General features: G+C 36.9%; 1 protein-coding gene across 28 annotated transcripts in view; it reads left to right on the forward strand.

Moving 5' to 3' along the window:
* The window catches only part of DLG2 (discs large MAGUK scaffold protein 2), a 1005290-nt gene that overhangs the window by 761572 nt on the left and 226436 nt on the right, over window positions 1–17282 (forward strand). For all 28 annotated transcript variants that reach the window (XM_017735865.1, XM_017735859.1, XM_017735860.1 and 25 more), the window contains one exon: window positions 11120–11188. In XM_017735865.1, the coding sequence (XP_017591354.1) occupies window positions 11120–11188 (69 nt within the window). The remainder of the gene's footprint in view (window positions 1–11119; window positions 11189–17282) is intronic.

A 17282-nucleotide genomic window follows, 5' to 3' on the forward strand; every position in this document is an offset into this window, starting at 1 on the left:
AAAAAGGTGGAAGCTACCATTTGAATTGGGAACGTTGATTCATAGACTGATTAACCAATATCCAGGAATTTGGTAGTACTGTAAAGACCCTTTATATTTCTAACAAGAAAAGCAAAATGAATCAAAATAGGTCCTAATAAATTCACTTTAAATGATACTAGTGTTTCCTCACTTAAGGCTTAGACCAGTCTCTATGTAGAGAATAAGCTGAAGTTCCGTGTGAGAAGAAATTATGTTGTATTTTCGTCTTAAAAATGCTGACAGTTTTACCTCTATTCTCAACTGGAGATGTGCATATTGTAACATTTACTGTAAGAATATTTAACAGGTCTGGGTTGCCATCAGTGAAATACATACATTGAAATAATTAATCTTTTCCAGCACTAATTTACACATTCTGCATCCACATTTAAAGGGAAGAGTTTTTGTTTGGGGCTGATGTGTTGCAATCTCTGATCTGTATATAAAGGGATTCTGCAGCTACAGTAGTTATCATGGGTTTAATAATAAGACACAAATTTAAATTAATTTAGATGCTTCAAAAGTGTAGAATGCATCCAGGCCTGTTTTGGCCCAGAAGAAAGAAACAGGAATGAAACCGTTCCACTTAACTTGGGTACAAAAGTTCTCATTTTATATCCAGAGTAATGAGTGACAGAACCTTCTTTGGGTTTCTTGATGTGTATTTACCCAACTGTATTTGGAGAATTCCACTGGTTAAAAAATATGATTATTTGAACAGGTATTTTCTATAATAGTAGACTTCCCTGGTATGTTGGAAGAGAGGTGTAACTTGCAATAAAGTAGTGTATCAAAGGAATTCTAAACACAAGAGCCTATTGCCATGGAACTTTCTTGTGAATCCAAGATTTGAAAATAAGGATGACCATCCAATGCATGAGCTTATCTTCCATAGGTTTTTTATCATCCAAATAATTCATATTTCATATATGAAGTGTTCATTGATTTCAGGGAACTCAGAGGTTTTCAGCAGAACTGATTTCTCTTCAAAAATAGCACATGGAGAGCTGAGGCAAAATTCTGCAGTGATAGCTCACTTCACGTGCACAGGATAAATATGGGCACAAGATACTCAAGTTCCAAAATAGCTTCCTCGTGTGACTATTTCTTTTTGTAGTGACAAAAAACAATGGAATTCTGGTTTTAGTGCTAGTTAAGGTTAGATGAGTTGTTGGTATAAATCTGACTGTGACTATTGATTGATTCATGTTTCCTTGTGCTTCCCTGTCTGTTACTCAGATGTTTTCTCTTAATCACCAGTATTTTAAATCTCAGTGGACCCAGTGCAACTGGTTCTGGCCAAAACATGTGAGAACCAAAGTACCTAAATACTTGCAGAGGGAAGTAATTAGTTGCTAGTAGCAAAGAGAGACTTACTTCTAGATGAAGCTCTTTATTTAGTAAATGAAACCTGAAAGTAGAAGAAACATAGCAGTGTCTTTACACTAGTAAAGACTAGTAAAGCAGTGGCTTTACACTGAAGTAACCTTGAAATAACCCAAGGACCTTGGGTTTGCTGGCTGACTGATGAGAAGGTTGTAATTATACGAAATGATCCCTAACCTGTAAGAAATACTTGTAAAGTTTAGCAGAGGAAACCCAGGCTATTGTTCAGAACTTACACTATTTTATCTTAGTGATGTTAAATTAGTCACCAGGAGGATCACAAATTGGCTGTGTATCAGCTCATTCATGCACACACGCTTGCTAATTTTGCAGACCTTTTAAAACCAGTTTCCAATGTTTTACTCAAATGATTTATCTACTAAGTTTGTAACTAAACAATTCACCTTAATGACTGCCACAGGCATAGAGTAGAAGTCTTGATAAATTCCTTTCACAGTTCTCTCTTAATTAGCTAAATATCTCTTCAAAGAGTGAATTTAATAACCATCTTTTAATAAATGGTGGTTTATTTATCTGTTTATGAATATAAGGATTGACGTAATGGAACATATAAGTAAATAATACAGCATCATTCATCTAATCCAGTCTAGGGCCTATAATCAAAGCCAGGCAAAATTAATTACTAATGTGCTTAGATAGTATTACGGTCATCTTCTCTGGGAGATGCTTATGCCTGACACTCCCACTGGGAGTAACCCTAGAATGAGAAAAATTAATACATTTTAAATTTTTTTTCATATCTAATTTTAGTGTATACTTCATCCTTAGACCCCGTGATGTAAGACACTCAATGTTTCCCATGAACTGCTAAGTCCAACTTCTATCAAATTTAAAACATTCAAAAATCATGCTTCATATAGATTAGATTAGAAGCAGAAGAGTTTAAACTGTTGAATTTCTTCACTGTTCATCTTTTGTATTGACAATACAGTCTTTATACTTCTGCATTTTCAAATTGCCATTCCCTGCTGTTTTTCAGTATTCTGTTGGAATGTTATCTGCATTATGTTATTTCTGCATTTGCTTTTTTCCTCTGTGTGTATTTTTCTAGGATTGTTGGGTTTGTGCTTGATATAGCTGCACATGCACACTTGCATGCTAGGCTGCTTTGAATGACAGAGGAAGTGAGACTAAACAGCAGCTTAAGTAGGATTACACTCTCACCTCTGCTCTGTTGAAAAAAAGACATTTTCAACCCGTATTCCTAGCTTGCACAGAGATAATGTATATCCACACAGGAGGGATAACATTATCAGAAGGTATCACACAGGTGCAGTAAACACAGTATCAGGAGTAACTGCAGTAGGAAGTGTGCTTTTCTGATGAATTTTAAATTGTAAATCAATGCTCTTTCTATTGTGATGGTCCCATTTGTTTCAATCAGTCACTTTGGTGGAAGCTGAGTGTACTCCTTTTCTGTAAGTCATTGCAATACACACATGAAGGTTAGTAAGCACAGAGAAAATGAACGTGGTCTTACACAATATTTAATTTCTGTAGGATTTTTTTATTATGCAGATATAATAAAGAATCTCATTACAGTTAGAAATGTTTATTAATGGCATGGTATGGTTTGGCATCAGTCAGTTTTTCATTGCTGTTTTAAATCACTTTAATTTCCATATACTTGATCTTAAATGAGTAAAATTTAGTGCAATGACTCCAGCATGAAAAGAATTTTATGTGCTTGTTTTTCTTTGGATGGAGAGGGATAGAAACTTCACAAATTAGTTTAATGGGTTGATGTTAATTTAAGTCTGTTATTAGACTTACTTATCTATGATTTCCCTACTCCTTTTAAAACAAGGAGATGAAGTACAAAAGTCCTGTGAATTACTTTTCAAGTGTCATCTTCAGTGCAAAGAAAGTCAACCCTACCTTGAGAAGAGAAAGCGAAGCAAGGTTTTTCTAGGCACCAAATTCAGTATTGCAAGAGCAGTGTAACCATCAGGATATAATCTCTCTCCATTTTGTTAATGACAAGGTTGCTCTGACAGAGTTCTGTATTAAAATTGCATTATACTTCCTTTTTTTGGATCCTGGATTGGAATTAGGAATCTCTGATTCCTGAAGGGAGTTCTCAATGGTCTTTAAAGTGGAATTCCTAACTTTAGATGAACTTCTATGGACTGTAGTGGAAAAATACATGAAAATGTGAGGTTTTCCAGATTTTCCAAGTGTTTGTTTAACCATTTGTTTTCTTATTCTCCTACTGAGTACATATCTCCCACAAAATTGTGTTTTGACAAAAATGCATTTCATTCAGTTCTATTGACAGTAATAAACCAAGTCATCTAAAAATTCTGGTCTTAACACTTTCTGAGACTAAAGGTATGCTGCCCGTTAGCATTGTTATGAATAATTGACTAGTTTACAGTATTTCAGAATTTATGCTGTATTCACGGACTATAGATTAGATGAGCTTTTCCTTTAGACAATAGGAGCAGTTTCCTTACTGGAAAACTTACCCAATAATTTCTTTTTTCTTCTTTTGTCTTCCCCCAACAATGCAACTGTTAAATACATGTCTGATGTGCAATTTGGTATTTTTGGATCGCAAATCTTATGATTCTTCCTATTGCCTATATGAATTTTCCTAAAACTGCTGAGCTATCTCTTGATTTTTATCAAAGTTTTGCCAAAGTTCCTTAAAAGTGGACCCATGTTTCAAGTCCTTGCTAATGTCTTTTGACATTTGCTTAAACTGCAAAGGAAGTTCGGTGCACATACTTGTGTCATTACTTGCACGGAGACCTAATAAAATTTGTGTGCAATGATGCGTTTCATTATGGAAGCAATGCACAGCTCTAGAAATCCATCAGAAGTGGGATTTATGGGACAGTGGTGAGTGCTGGGTGTTGCAGCTGCCGCAGAGCAGCTATTGATGGAAATTGTGCTACATGCTCCCTGCGAAAGACTACACATATCCTTGTTTTCCAGGGAGAGATCAATCACCCTCACAGGCAAATCAGGCTCAACTCAGTGAAATTAATTCAATTAAATCAGAGTATGGTAGTGAGAAATAAAACCTTAAAACACTTTCCCCCAGCCTTTCTCTTCATTCCGGGTTCAACTTCACTCGTGATTTCTGCACTGGCTTTCCCTGAGCAACACAGGGTGATGGTGAATGGGGGTTGTGATGAGTTCACTACATCTTATGTCTGCAGCAGCTTCTTTCTCACACTCTTCCCTGGCTCCAGCATGAGGTCCCTACCAATGGAAACAGTCTTCCATGAACTTCTCCAACATACGGATCCTTCCCAAGGGCTGTAGTTTTTCATGAACTGCTCCAAATGTGCGTCCTTTCCATGAACTCCTTCCATGGGGTGCAGTCCTTGAGGAACAGGCTAATCCAGCATGGGTCTCCTGGAGAGTCACATGTCCTGCCAGGAGACCTGGTCCAGTGTGGGTTTTACAGCCTAGTTCAGGTATCTGCCTACTCCACTGTGGGGTCCTCCATGGGCTGCAGGGGCACAGCTGCCTCACCATGGGCTGCACCAGGGGCTGCAGAGGAATCCCTGCTCCGGCACCTGGAGCACCTCCTCCCTCTCCTTCTGCACTGACCTTGGGGTCTGCAGGGCTTTTCCTCTCACATATTCTTACTTCTCTCTTTGGCCGCACTTTTTTGCCGCTTCTGGAATATGTTATCCCAGAGGCACTACCACTGTCAGTGATGGGCTTGGCCTTGGCCAGCAGTCTGTCTTGGAGCTGGCTGGCATTGGCTCTGTTGGACATGGGGGAAGCTTCAAGCAGCTTCTCACAGAAGATGCCCCTGTAGCCCCCCCCGCTACCAAAACCTTGTCATGCAAACCCGGTACATACACAGAAACTGAGTGAGAAGCTAAATGACTTCTTCCAGCCATATAGAATGACTGGAAGAAGCCAATGACCCCTTCCAATCCCACAAGCTTTTGCACTCTGCCTCTGAAGTGTTTCAACATGTTCAGATTATTCAGTGTCTCCGGACAACCTTAATAGAAGTTTTTTTCTAAAGTACATCTTGGTTTCTGATACATTAGAGAGGACCTGACTAAGATGTTTTTCTGTACTGTAGCCTGTGTTTTCCTTTGGGGAGGATGATTTCTTTTTACCCAGCAAAACTAATTGTTGTTCTGTCACAGAGAAATCAAACTGTCTCCAATTCTCTTACACCCTGTACAATTCATCAGATTGGTAATGCTTGGAATGAACTAATGCCAGGGAGAATCCGGAGTGATAGTAATAGGAAATGAGACACAACACTTGAGTGTATGGCAAAAGTCACTAGTGATGTGGAAGTGCATAAGCATCGTGTAGGAAGGAGGGCAACAGCTGCCTTCTCCATGCAGAACTGCAAACCCAGCACTGTATTGGGCGTGGTACCAAGCACCATGAGCTGTAGGTAATTGGGAGGCCACACAGACTGCATCAGGAAGTTCCCTGCAGTTTCTGAACAAACATTCCCTATTTAAATTCATGAAAATAGAACTACATCCTCTTCCACAACTGTAGAGACAAAATCAGTTGTTATGTTCATGGATCATTTCCATCCAATAGTGCTTAAGCAACTGAGAGTGTTGGATTTTCCTTCTTATACCATTATCCCTTTTTTTTCCTACACACCTGCATGTTTTTCACTTGTTGTAAATATTTTGCCATGTAAAACTCAGTCCTTAGCTGGTACAATTTTCAAACTAACTTCATCAGGGAGTATTTCAGCTCCCAGAAGGAGCTTCATAATTCCTTGTAATTGTTGCAGTATCATAAATAATAATGATAGCAATAATGACAACAATAGTAGTATTATAACTGCGGCTGGTAGGAAGACAAACTTTTTTTTAGCAGCAATCAAATGTCTTGGAATGATGTGGATATTTAGGCACCCTACTTCTAAAAACGCAAAAGTCTTTCCAAAATATGAAGATATGAACAAGGAACATAATCAGTTAGCATTGGATTAGGTTTTTTCTAACAGTTTTCACTCACTGTGCCTAATTTACTCAATGTTGAGTTCTTCACAATACTGTAGGTTTGTATTTACCCTACATGGGAACTTTACATGTGGAACTGCTTTAAAAATATATCCTCTCCACTCTTCTCCTTTAAACAGCATTTCTAATTACTTTCAGTTCCCCCCACATCATTCTAAACTATTTCTGCTGTTTTAAATACTTTATCTCAAGCTGAAAGAACAATTCCTCTCAAAGAAGCAAGATTTTTATATTTTAAAGGTTATCATTAGCTCCTGAAATTACCTCAGCCATAGGGAAGTAGATTTGAAGTCAGTGGATGTTTCACCACTTTGAAGATCAGGTACCTGAGTTAGGCACACCGCTAACAAAGGTGGATAATTAGCTTTATTCCAGGAGCTGAAGCATTCCTCTGAGTCATAGCTCCACCTCGCATTCTTCCTTATTGCTAAATGATGCTAGTTTAGGGCTGCAATAACTCAAATACTTTAAGTCACAGAATGTGGCTAACCACTTCTTTGTGAATACTGTTTGGGGAAGGGAGACAGGGAGGAAAGAATAAGTCAGCAAGCTTTTTTACTTTAGTTGAGCAAGTGAAAGTACCTCAGAGAACCTGAACAGAGATGTAGTGTGGCCCTTATTCTAGATATTTGTAGGCAGAGGGACAGTCTAATCCTTAATTTTGTTGGTTTTCTGTTTTCCACTGAGTAGGTAATTAGCCTAGCAATGCTATTTGTACAGTAGATGTACAGATGCCATTTTAAAAATTGAGTTATGTTGCGAAAATCCTCACTGCATGTGCCTGTGCATGAAAACAGCGTTACATCTCATGTCTGGCTTTGTTACCTGAGGGTGATCTGAAGGTAGCAGGGTTGAATGTCCTATTCCCTGGAGTTTCCTATTTGCCTCTGATGGGAGACTGTCTGATTTGTTTGACACTTCTAATATGGGTCAGTAACTGTCAGTACTGGATATTATCAAACCATTTGTAGCTGAGATAAAATTAATGCCAAAAAAAAGCAATCTCTGGTCTTCTAATTAATCCCACAGGAGTGCAAAAACTCATTTAAGTTAGACGTTTAGCTGTTGGCAGCATCAGGAAATGCTGGTTTCACTTCACTGAGCTGAATTAAAACCCCACATTAATGGAATTAAAGCACGTTGCCTTCTTAAACTCTTACATCCATCAAATCAAAGGCTTAGAAGCTTTATAAACAACTGCAGCACTACCTTCAATCCTTGACATAAGAAACAGCATGCTGAGAATACATCATAAAAACAAACAGTGTTAGCATTCCCTTCACTTGCTTCTGGTGGAATTTTTTCAATATTATATTTATCCCTCTTTTTTCTTTTAGTATTGTGAATAGCAAAGAATAACTCAGAGCTGTAGTTTTGGGTTTGGTTTTTTTTGTTGTTGTTGTTTGTTTGGGATTTTTTTTTCCTGCAGAGAACATATTGATAGACAAGTGGAGTTTGTACATTTTTCTTCTGTGTGGCAGTTTCAGAACTGAGAGCTGAAGAATGGCTGCTCCAAAGCCAGTGTTCAGAGAGGGCTCTACCCAGCCTGTGCCGTGGCTGCTTCACTGCTTCTTTATGAGAAGTTGCAGGTCAATTTCTTCAGGAAGCAAATAACTTCTATGCTGTCAGTTTTGACTTGTCAAAATAAAGATACATGGAAACAAAAGGTTTCCTAAATCAGGGCTATAGCAAATACAGGACAGCTGTTCTTTGTTGATAGAGGTTGAAGGCTGAGAGAGAAAAGCTAATGACTTTTCTAGTACTCTCTTTGTAAAGACAATATATCTTGGTTTTATCCAAACAAAAGAGAAGAGGAAAAATTTTGGATTGTAACAACCTTATTTCTTCAAATGTCAGTGCAATAGACAGGCTTTGGGATCAACTGATTTGAGTGTCATGCTGATCCCTTAAGGGTGGTTTCTCCATATTTTTGCATTATAGGAGTTTAAAACACACTAAATATTTCCCTAACATGATCGTTTCATCCCAGTTAGAGGTTTCACTGGCGTACTGTGTGTCGGTGGAAGTGTCATTTGGGAAGGGAAGGTGGTGGTTCATGCGGTCCCTATGGGGAAAGAAGTGCTTACGATGCTGCCTCCAGTTTCAGCATCACCCACCCAGCAAAAGTGCCTTCAGAGATTTCTTGGGCTAGAACAGAATTAAAACTAAGGAGACTGGCTACTCAACTTTTTGTTTCTATGATACTTACTGATATTATTATTTTCATAATAAATATTTTAAAAAATATGTGAACACCAGGCTGCTCTATTTTTAGTATTTAATGAAGTCATGAAATTGTTCACCTTGCCTAAGAAATAAGTCCAAAACAAAAGGCAATTTAAACCCATTAAAAAGAGAGGTTGGATACTTTGCTCCCAGTTTTGTCCCTTATTATTAATTTATAATCTCATTCTTTGTTCCTTCACTCTTACGACTTATCTTACAAGAATAGTATATTTCCCTTGTCTCAATGAACTAAAATTAAATGGATTTAAGTTAAAACTGGTCTTTTACAGGATGTAAGATTCTTTTCTTCAGGGAAGATCCATCTTGTGTGGCTGTAGTACAGGGTAGTATAATGGAAATATTGTTACTTTATATTACACTAGTAGGAGGTTCACTCTGTATCATTTCAGAGAAATGGTAGCATTTTTTTAAGCCTAAATGTCAAACTTTGAATACTTTGATCGGTCAGTGTAAAACTATGCTGCTTACGTATGTCAATCGGGATATGTTTAGGCATTCATCATAGAAAGTAACTCAGAAGCTTTATTTTCTTTAGTGCTGCAAAAGACATGGCAAATGCACAAGTGTATTAAGCATGTGATGAAAACAGCTTCCTTCTGCTGGTTCCATCAGTTTGATAGAACTCACCAGGAGATTATCTTTTCAATAAGTCAGTTAGGAATCATATCAGACTATTATTTCTGTCGCCAATAGCTACTTGTGTCAAGCAATGACTAAACTGCGTTTTAGACTTTCAGGTGTCATTATATTCATGATGATACCTTAGAAGGCACAGGTTTATATCAAGCATCAAACTTGATTTTTATAATTATGTAAAAATGAGTTTTCATACCACCAGTTCAGAACTATTTTCATGAAAGAAGTTGAGGGCCCATTTGAATGCTGTGTCACAAATCCCTAGGATTGGAAAAGGTTTTCTAATGAGTGGAATATTGCTGATAGCTGAGCCCCTCACTTGGCAGGAGTGAGGTGTGAAGTGCCTTGTATGTGTAAACTTAATGTGAAATTTTAACCAATGTTCATATAATATTCTGCAGTGTTTTTCCAACTCAGCTATTCTGTTCACACCATGATCCCAGAAACTTATGATACTCCTGAATAAGTTTTGCTATAAAACAGATAAAAAGTTCTGTGGCTTTTCTTAGAAGGGGAATATACTTTTCTAAAAACCAGATGAAACTTTCTCTCAATTAGGATCAGTACTTTACTAACATAAAACAAGAGCACAACTGTCACAGCAGAAGATACCAGGAGGCAGCAGAACTTTTGTTTGTCTAGTGGCATGCATCACAACTCTATGGGCTACACAAAAAAAAAGAAAAAATTGCATCTTTTCTATCAGACAGACAGTTTTGACTTTGCCACAGGATGAAACTCATGTAAAATAGATGTGTTGCTCACTAATGTCAAATGAAGTAGCTTCCATTGAAAATGAGATGTGCTTGTTCTGAACAAGCAGCTTGAGATGTACGCAAAGCTTGAAAGCAAGACAAAGTCTTCAGTTAGAATCAGTGATACAAATCTGACATAAGGATTTATTTTTATTGTGTACTTTGCATTTTTAATACTGGGCCTCACTGTGTGCTGTAGTCATTTAAACTAATAAGAAAATACACCCAGATGCTTCTGATTTCAAATATTTTACTTAAACAGGTTGTCCTGGATAAGGAGTACAATTTATTATCACAAAACTGCCTTTGAATGATGCTCTGTTGTTATCCATTTGTATTTACAATACTGTTATACCATAGTACAATACTGAAATTAGCACATACTGTGTAGTTTTAACATAATGATTATTATTCAGGTTTCTTAGTCATGTCAGTAGACCATTCGAGAAGCCATTAGACCTCAGGGCTTTCAATCAAAAAGCTTTTTCTTTCAGAGTGTCTGTGTTTTGCTTAGAAAAATATCCTGTTTTTCCTAAGTGTTGTGTCCTATATTAATAAAAATCCATGTGCAAAGACTCAAGCTACTTAAAATCTGATAGAAATAGTGTTGAAGTTACATCAAGGTGCAATTCTAAGCAGTGCATGTTCTCTTTTACTGAAACACTGAGAATTAGATTTATTACGTTATCATTTGCTGGTTTACCTTTTGCTCTGAAATTAAATTTGCATTGTATGTTTAGTATATTTAGTGGGATGAGTAGCATTTAAGTTATTTTAAATTACTAAACTCTGTGTGTGAATATATATGTATTTAAAATGAGTAAGAAAGATAAGGAGGAGTTATTCGCTTAATTTTATGCTCTTAATGAGAAATGAAAGCTGAATTTAAGCAAGAGAGATTGTACAATTACTCCCTTTTTGAACAGATGAGCATCACTGAAGTCAAAATGCTTTAGACACGTGTAAAACAATCTGATTGTTGTATCTGTTTTGGCATTAGCTAAATTGCTAGAGATAGTAAGAGCAAGAGAGACTTCTATTTCTTTAACAAATGCTTTTCTTTATTCTTCCTTGGCCATACAGTCATTCCCAGCACAGCACTGCAACACGTCCACCCACAGTGAGCTTGCAGCGGACCATTTCTGTGGAAGGGTAAGATGATTCTCTGTTGAAGCTGCTGTAGAGGTGTCAGATACCACTGAACTACCCACATACACAGAGCTATTAATTAGATGTGGGTTGCACACCACGGTGTTTAATTCTGTGAGAGGAAGCAATGAAGATTCAAATTAGTGCTGATCCTTTCTTGATACTTACACTGAAAGGTTTGGTTTTTATGGAGATGAGAATATCTGTCATGGAGATACACTGGATACCATTTCTTAAATTCATGTCACTTGACTATTGTTAATATTTACTTCTGTTAGCTGTAAAATCTTCCCACTAATCATGGAAATGCCCAGTGAAGTCGTACTCTGTTTTCTTAATGTATGCATGAGTTCTTTTTGACAAACCAAAACTAAGGATGAAGAAGTACTGATAGAAAATATTAATCCTGTGCTGGTGAATATCTGTGTAACTGAATGTGTTAACTGTAGAACACAGCTCTGGGTACACAGCTGCCTCAATTTTAACTAAAACAATTGTGCAAAATGTGAATAATTCACAACTACAGTTAATATTCTTGCATCTTTACAGTATTAGAAAGGCTGATATTTAACACAGGAACAGATTTTGTTTGCACTGACTGGCAGAGTTTAAAAAAATGTCAGATTTTTTTCTCCCCTTACATAGAAATGTCGAACTCTGTAGGCATGGGTAATAACTTGTCATTGGCTGCTCTCAGGTCATATTTCAAAGCTTTTCTTTCTTGTGATAAAAGGGAGACTATACAGTTTCCACAGAGGAAAGATGCCATCTTGTTGTCTTTTAGTTTCCATTACAACTGTACTGTCGCGCAGGCAGAAAATTGAAGCGGTAGATGTGTAAAATAATTCTGTCCTAAGTGAAGCCTGAAATGGTTTTCTCACAACTCTCAATTTTTAATTTCTTATCTAGAGCTATGATTTTAAAATAAGTTTATTTAAAATACGTAAAACAGCTATGGTAATTATTCTTTGAAAATTAAATTGAATAATGGAATTATTCAGGAGAGGTGCATGTGGCTCTAGGGCTATCATCTGGAAGATAGTTCTATAAATGAAGCTCTCATCATTGTCCAGCCATCTTGCTCAAAATAGGGCCAACTCTAAGGTGGATCAGGTTGCTCAGGGTCTTGTCCAGTGAAGCTGTGACTATCAAAAATGTGGAGATTACTCAAGTTCTGGACAAGCAGTCTCAGTGTTTAAACACTCTCCTTTTAGATTTCTCTTCTGTCTAGCTCTAATCCAAAGAGAGAGTCATAATAAATTCCCCTGACTCTTCTTCAAATCATCTCATGAATAAATTGATGTTTGAAATAAAACTGAGCTTCAACAATTTTGGTGGTGAAAAAGGAGGGAGAGGGAAAGAAAAAAACTAATTTGCTCAATTGAGATTTAGGGAAGGAAATTCTCTTATGATATCTGTGGCTTGGTCTACTGGACCAATTCAGGAGTCATCCTGTAGCTTTAAACTCCTACTGAAATTTGGAAATCAATGTGTCTAAATGAATTTTTAGATAAATCTCAGAATGTGTACTGGCCACACAGACAACTTGCATATATTGTGTGTGAATCATTAGAGTGCAGAAAACCTGCAGTTGATACCACAGGTCTTCTGTTGTTCAGGAGGTAGGAGAACATCATTTTGTAATTAGTACTAATGAACTTACACTGCATCATATTTCATTTCGCATAGGAAAGTGGGATTGTTAGCCTATTCCACTGCTGAGCAGAAATGAATAATCAGCTCAGCCCTAAATATTTCATTATGTTAAAGCTCAATTTATTATAATGGTTTTGTGGAGTCCATGCTGTTAAGTATGTTTACAGCTAATAGAATTTGAGGTCAAAATAAAGTTATTTTTCTCTTTTAGGAACCATGTTCCTATCAGTAGAATCCTCTATTTAGAAGAATCACTATATTGCTTTTGAGATGCACTTTGTAAACAGCTGCTTTACCTGCAAGGCATCTCTGGCACATGCTGACATTTGTACCCTGCATGCTGGCTCTCCCTCACTGACTGTGGAGTCACTGAAGTGATATAATTACTGGGTCCTAAGAAAGAAAAATTAAATTTGGAAGGGTTAAAGAAATACAGAGGGAATTGCATTTGCTGGCATTTAGTCCTTTCCACCCTGTTGAATATGTGATAACTGAGCTGGCCAGAATAGATTTTTAAATAACTCAAATAGCTTTTTTTCAACTAGGTAATGGATGAATACATAAAACAATTTATTTTTTGTGAGAGAGGGATTTTGTGGACTTCAGGTTCCAGCAACAAAATGAGTAGCTAGGTGGGAAAAAAAAAGATGTCTTTAAAGGTTGTTTTTCCTTTATATTCAAGCCATATATTCTTCACAGTGTAATAACTGTATGTGAGGTGTACAGATTTATTACGTCTATAAAGGCATGAACTTCAGAGGTGTTTGAGGTCATCATTAGCAACTTCCCTAATGTTTCATTTTCATGGTTTAAAAAACAAGAAAACTGTAATGTTTGAATTTGAAAATACTAGTTTTTTGAGGTTTTGGAAACTATTTTGATGAATAATCTTAGCTGTGAGGATCCAAAATAGGAAAAATATTGGTTGAAAAGAGCCCTGTTTTTTTTGAAATCCTGCTGTACTAGCACACAAAGCTTTAATGTTAGTGACATCTGACAGCTATTCTCTCTGCTTTTGGCATCCCCACTAAACTGAATGTTGTATGCTACCAGCCAACTCCTAGAAACTGGGATTTCAACTAATTTGATGGAGTCTTTTGATGGAAATATTACACCTACTTATCAATGTGACTGAGTATCTGAAATATATATATATAAATATTTATACACAAATAAACAGCATTTGAACCATGACTAAGGACAAGAATTTTTATTCTTAATAGGACAGATAGTACAGACTTCTTTGTGTTTCAAAGTGTCTTCTATAATGTAATTTCAGATGCTTGATCTTAGCGGCCTGTGTATTGATACTTTGAAACATGGCTTAGAGGCACTGCTATTTTTAGGTATTCTCTGAGCCTGTGAATACTTCCTGTCTTCTGATAGTGCAATTCTGTTGCCTCTCAGCAGTTCCATCTCTTCCAGCTTTGTTTACAAACTGTAAAGCTGGAGCATTCATGGTAAATAGAGCTATTGAATGCTGTAATAGATTTTAGAACAGTGGTTTCAATATGGAACCAATAGTTTTTAAAAACAAAGTGCAAAGCAAACCTTTCTGGTATGGAGTTGCCTGTGCTGGGTGTAGCAGGTGGAACAGACATGCAGTTTTCAGGATTTATTTTGATTATTAGCATGTAACTAATATACCTCCTGGAACAGAGAAGAGAGACAAGTGATTATGTGAGACAAAGGATAAATGAACAAGCAGACAGGAATAATCATATCCCTTATAGATCTAAAGAGCATATTAGCTGTCCTACATTATCTCTCTAGAAATCAATGAGGTTTCTCAAACCCAGGAGACAGACTCCTGTGCATTTAAAGTAAATGTCAGGTGTCATGGTAAAAATGCAGACCAGTTTATCAAATCAGAAAGATTATTCCTGTATGCCAATTTCATCTTGCTATCTGCAAGCAGAAAACCTTGCCTGGTGTGCAGGCTTTAATTTCTCTACAAAAGATAAAACGAAAGATTGCTAAAGTCCAGAGGTCTTCCTACAGAACAGAAACAGTTGCACCTGTATAACCCAGTGCAGTCGCACATGCATCAGTCAGGTAGAAGCCTGGCTCCCAATAGGTTCCCTCGTATTAAATATGCTTTAAAGTTTGTGACAATTTAGGCATGGTGTTTGCAGAATAAATGCATTAAAATTGTAGTCAGTATTAAAATTAGAATAAACCATTGCTTTTACACATTCAATGAACAAGAAATGCTAAGGAATCCATAGTCAAATAAATGGATAAAATACTTGTTTCAAACAGACAGAGTAACTGTAGTAGGCAAAGTGATATTTTGCTATGTGATCTGATAAATGAACATCTTATTAAAGGCTGAATTCTTGGTTGTTAGTTTACCAATACTTGGTAAAATGAAATAATAAATCACTAATCAATTATAGGTAGTGATAGTGAACAGTCTGCACAAGGCCAAAACATTGTTTCAGTTTATGCCGGCAAAGTTACCCCTTTGGACTGTGATGGTCAATGTGATAGCAGTAGATAACAGGAAGGCTTCCTTGTTTTTGTTATTTTCTATCATAATTGAAAGTAGGATAACACTAGTTAAAGTCACTACCAGGGATCAGACCTCACAGGGTCAGGTGCAACACTGGTGTGTGCAGGCACTCTGAGGTGGTGAAGGACTAGGAACTGAAGAAAGGAAGGTCTGTCAGCTCCCTACCACTGCCAGGTCCTGGTGCTTTGGACACTGCAACAAAGGCAAAAGAGAGGGAGGGCTGGGGAGGAAAGCAAGCAAGGGGTGGAGTTGTTTCACATCATAATGGAAAGATTTTGCCAAACCTAAGGGGGTAGTAACAAGGGGAAAAGCAAAAGCTGAGATGCAATAGAAGTGATAGCACAATAAAATGATAGATGAGAGCAGTACAGACAGATTTTACTCTTGTGTGAAGCAAGAGCTGTAGAAGTATGAGAGAAAATCTATATAAAGAAAGCTTGGTTTCACCAGAACTCAAAGTCTTTTAAAAAGGTGCATGTGAATATTCCAGGCCTTCAACCACTTAGAATTTCATATTCTCTCATTTGATTAATCAGATTTTAAACCATCACACACACCGGCACATAGTCTGTCCCCCCAATATTCCTGTGCTAAATGCTGTGAAGAATGAAGAATCTATTTGAACCACCTTTTTTTAGGTCCTTCCAGTATGAATGTCCTTTGGTTGCCAGAAACGAACACACAATTATTTATCAGAATTTTTTGAAGCATGAGAGGAAAACCAGAAGTATTTTTCTGAAAAAGAAATGGCTTGATTAGCCAAATGACTCTAAGGTAACTCAGTGCTCACACAGTGAATTGTCAGAAGCCTAACAACATATATATACTGCTCAAGAGAAAGGGCCTTGATGCCTTAGATTTGGGGTGGTTTTTTTCACAATATGACAGAATGGCTTGAGTTGGAAGGGACTTTAAAGATCATCTGGTTCCAACCCCCCCTGCATTGGTAGGGACACCTTCCACTAAACCAGGTTGCTCAGGAAAGGCAAAAAAACCACCGCCACCACCACCACCACCAAAGAACCTGCAGCCAAATCAAGATCAAAGCCATATTTCAAAGTCTCTGCAGATTTGGGATACCTCACTGATTATATAAACTGAAGAAGTCTCTAGGGTCTGATATTTGAAAGCACCCAGTGTTGCTTAATATTTCTGTAGGTGTTTCAAAAAGCACAAAACTGTGTCAGCTCTCCGATTTTATAGATGGTACAAAAGAAACAGAAAGAGCTGTGTCAATGTGAGATGAATACTAAAACTGACTCTATTCTTTAATGTTGCCAGCAGCACAAAATAATCAATTTAATAATGGATTTTCTTTCAGTTAATTATTATAAGAATTACTTGTTTTTAGAAAGCTCTTCCCCTTCATTTATCTGTCCGGTTTTAATCTCTTAAATTAGATCTATAATTACTATGGATTCCAGTCTATAGAAGAATGATAGGAATAGTCACATTTTTTGTCTTGTCATTTTCTGTTTGTTAAAAGTAAACTGATCAAACCAAATATTCAGTACAAATGTAGTAAATAAAAAGCACTTGGTGTTTTCAAGATAATGAACAAATTAAACATGCATATACCAAAAAAACCTGTTAAGGAGAGAAATGCTGCACTTTGATTTATTTTTGGTAATTGCATTTTTATGACAGAAGGCATTTTCTTAAGTGTTGACATTTTACCCGCTCAGGTTTGTTACTACTTACTGGTTTCAAATATTAATTTAGTAATCCTTTGCTCTTACACCAGGCCTGCAATTTGTAATGAGATTTACAGAATCTCATCTGATGCGTTCCCTAAAGCAAGTAACCAAGTCCATCCAAATTGATTCTGCCATTGATTTCTCAGCCTGTAAATTTGTGTGGATTGCAGCACTTTATTTGCGCCTTTACTCCTGGCTCTATGAATGTAAATCTTCCTTTCTTCTTTCC

The sequence above is a fragment of the Corvus brachyrhynchos genome, unplaced genomic scaffold (genome assembly GCF_000691975.1).
Source record: "Corvus brachyrhynchos isolate BGI_N302 unplaced genomic scaffold, ASM69197v1 scaffold44, whole genome shotgun sequence".
NCBI classification, from domain to species: Eukaryota; Metazoa; Chordata; class Aves; order Passeriformes; family Corvidae; genus Corvus; species Corvus brachyrhynchos.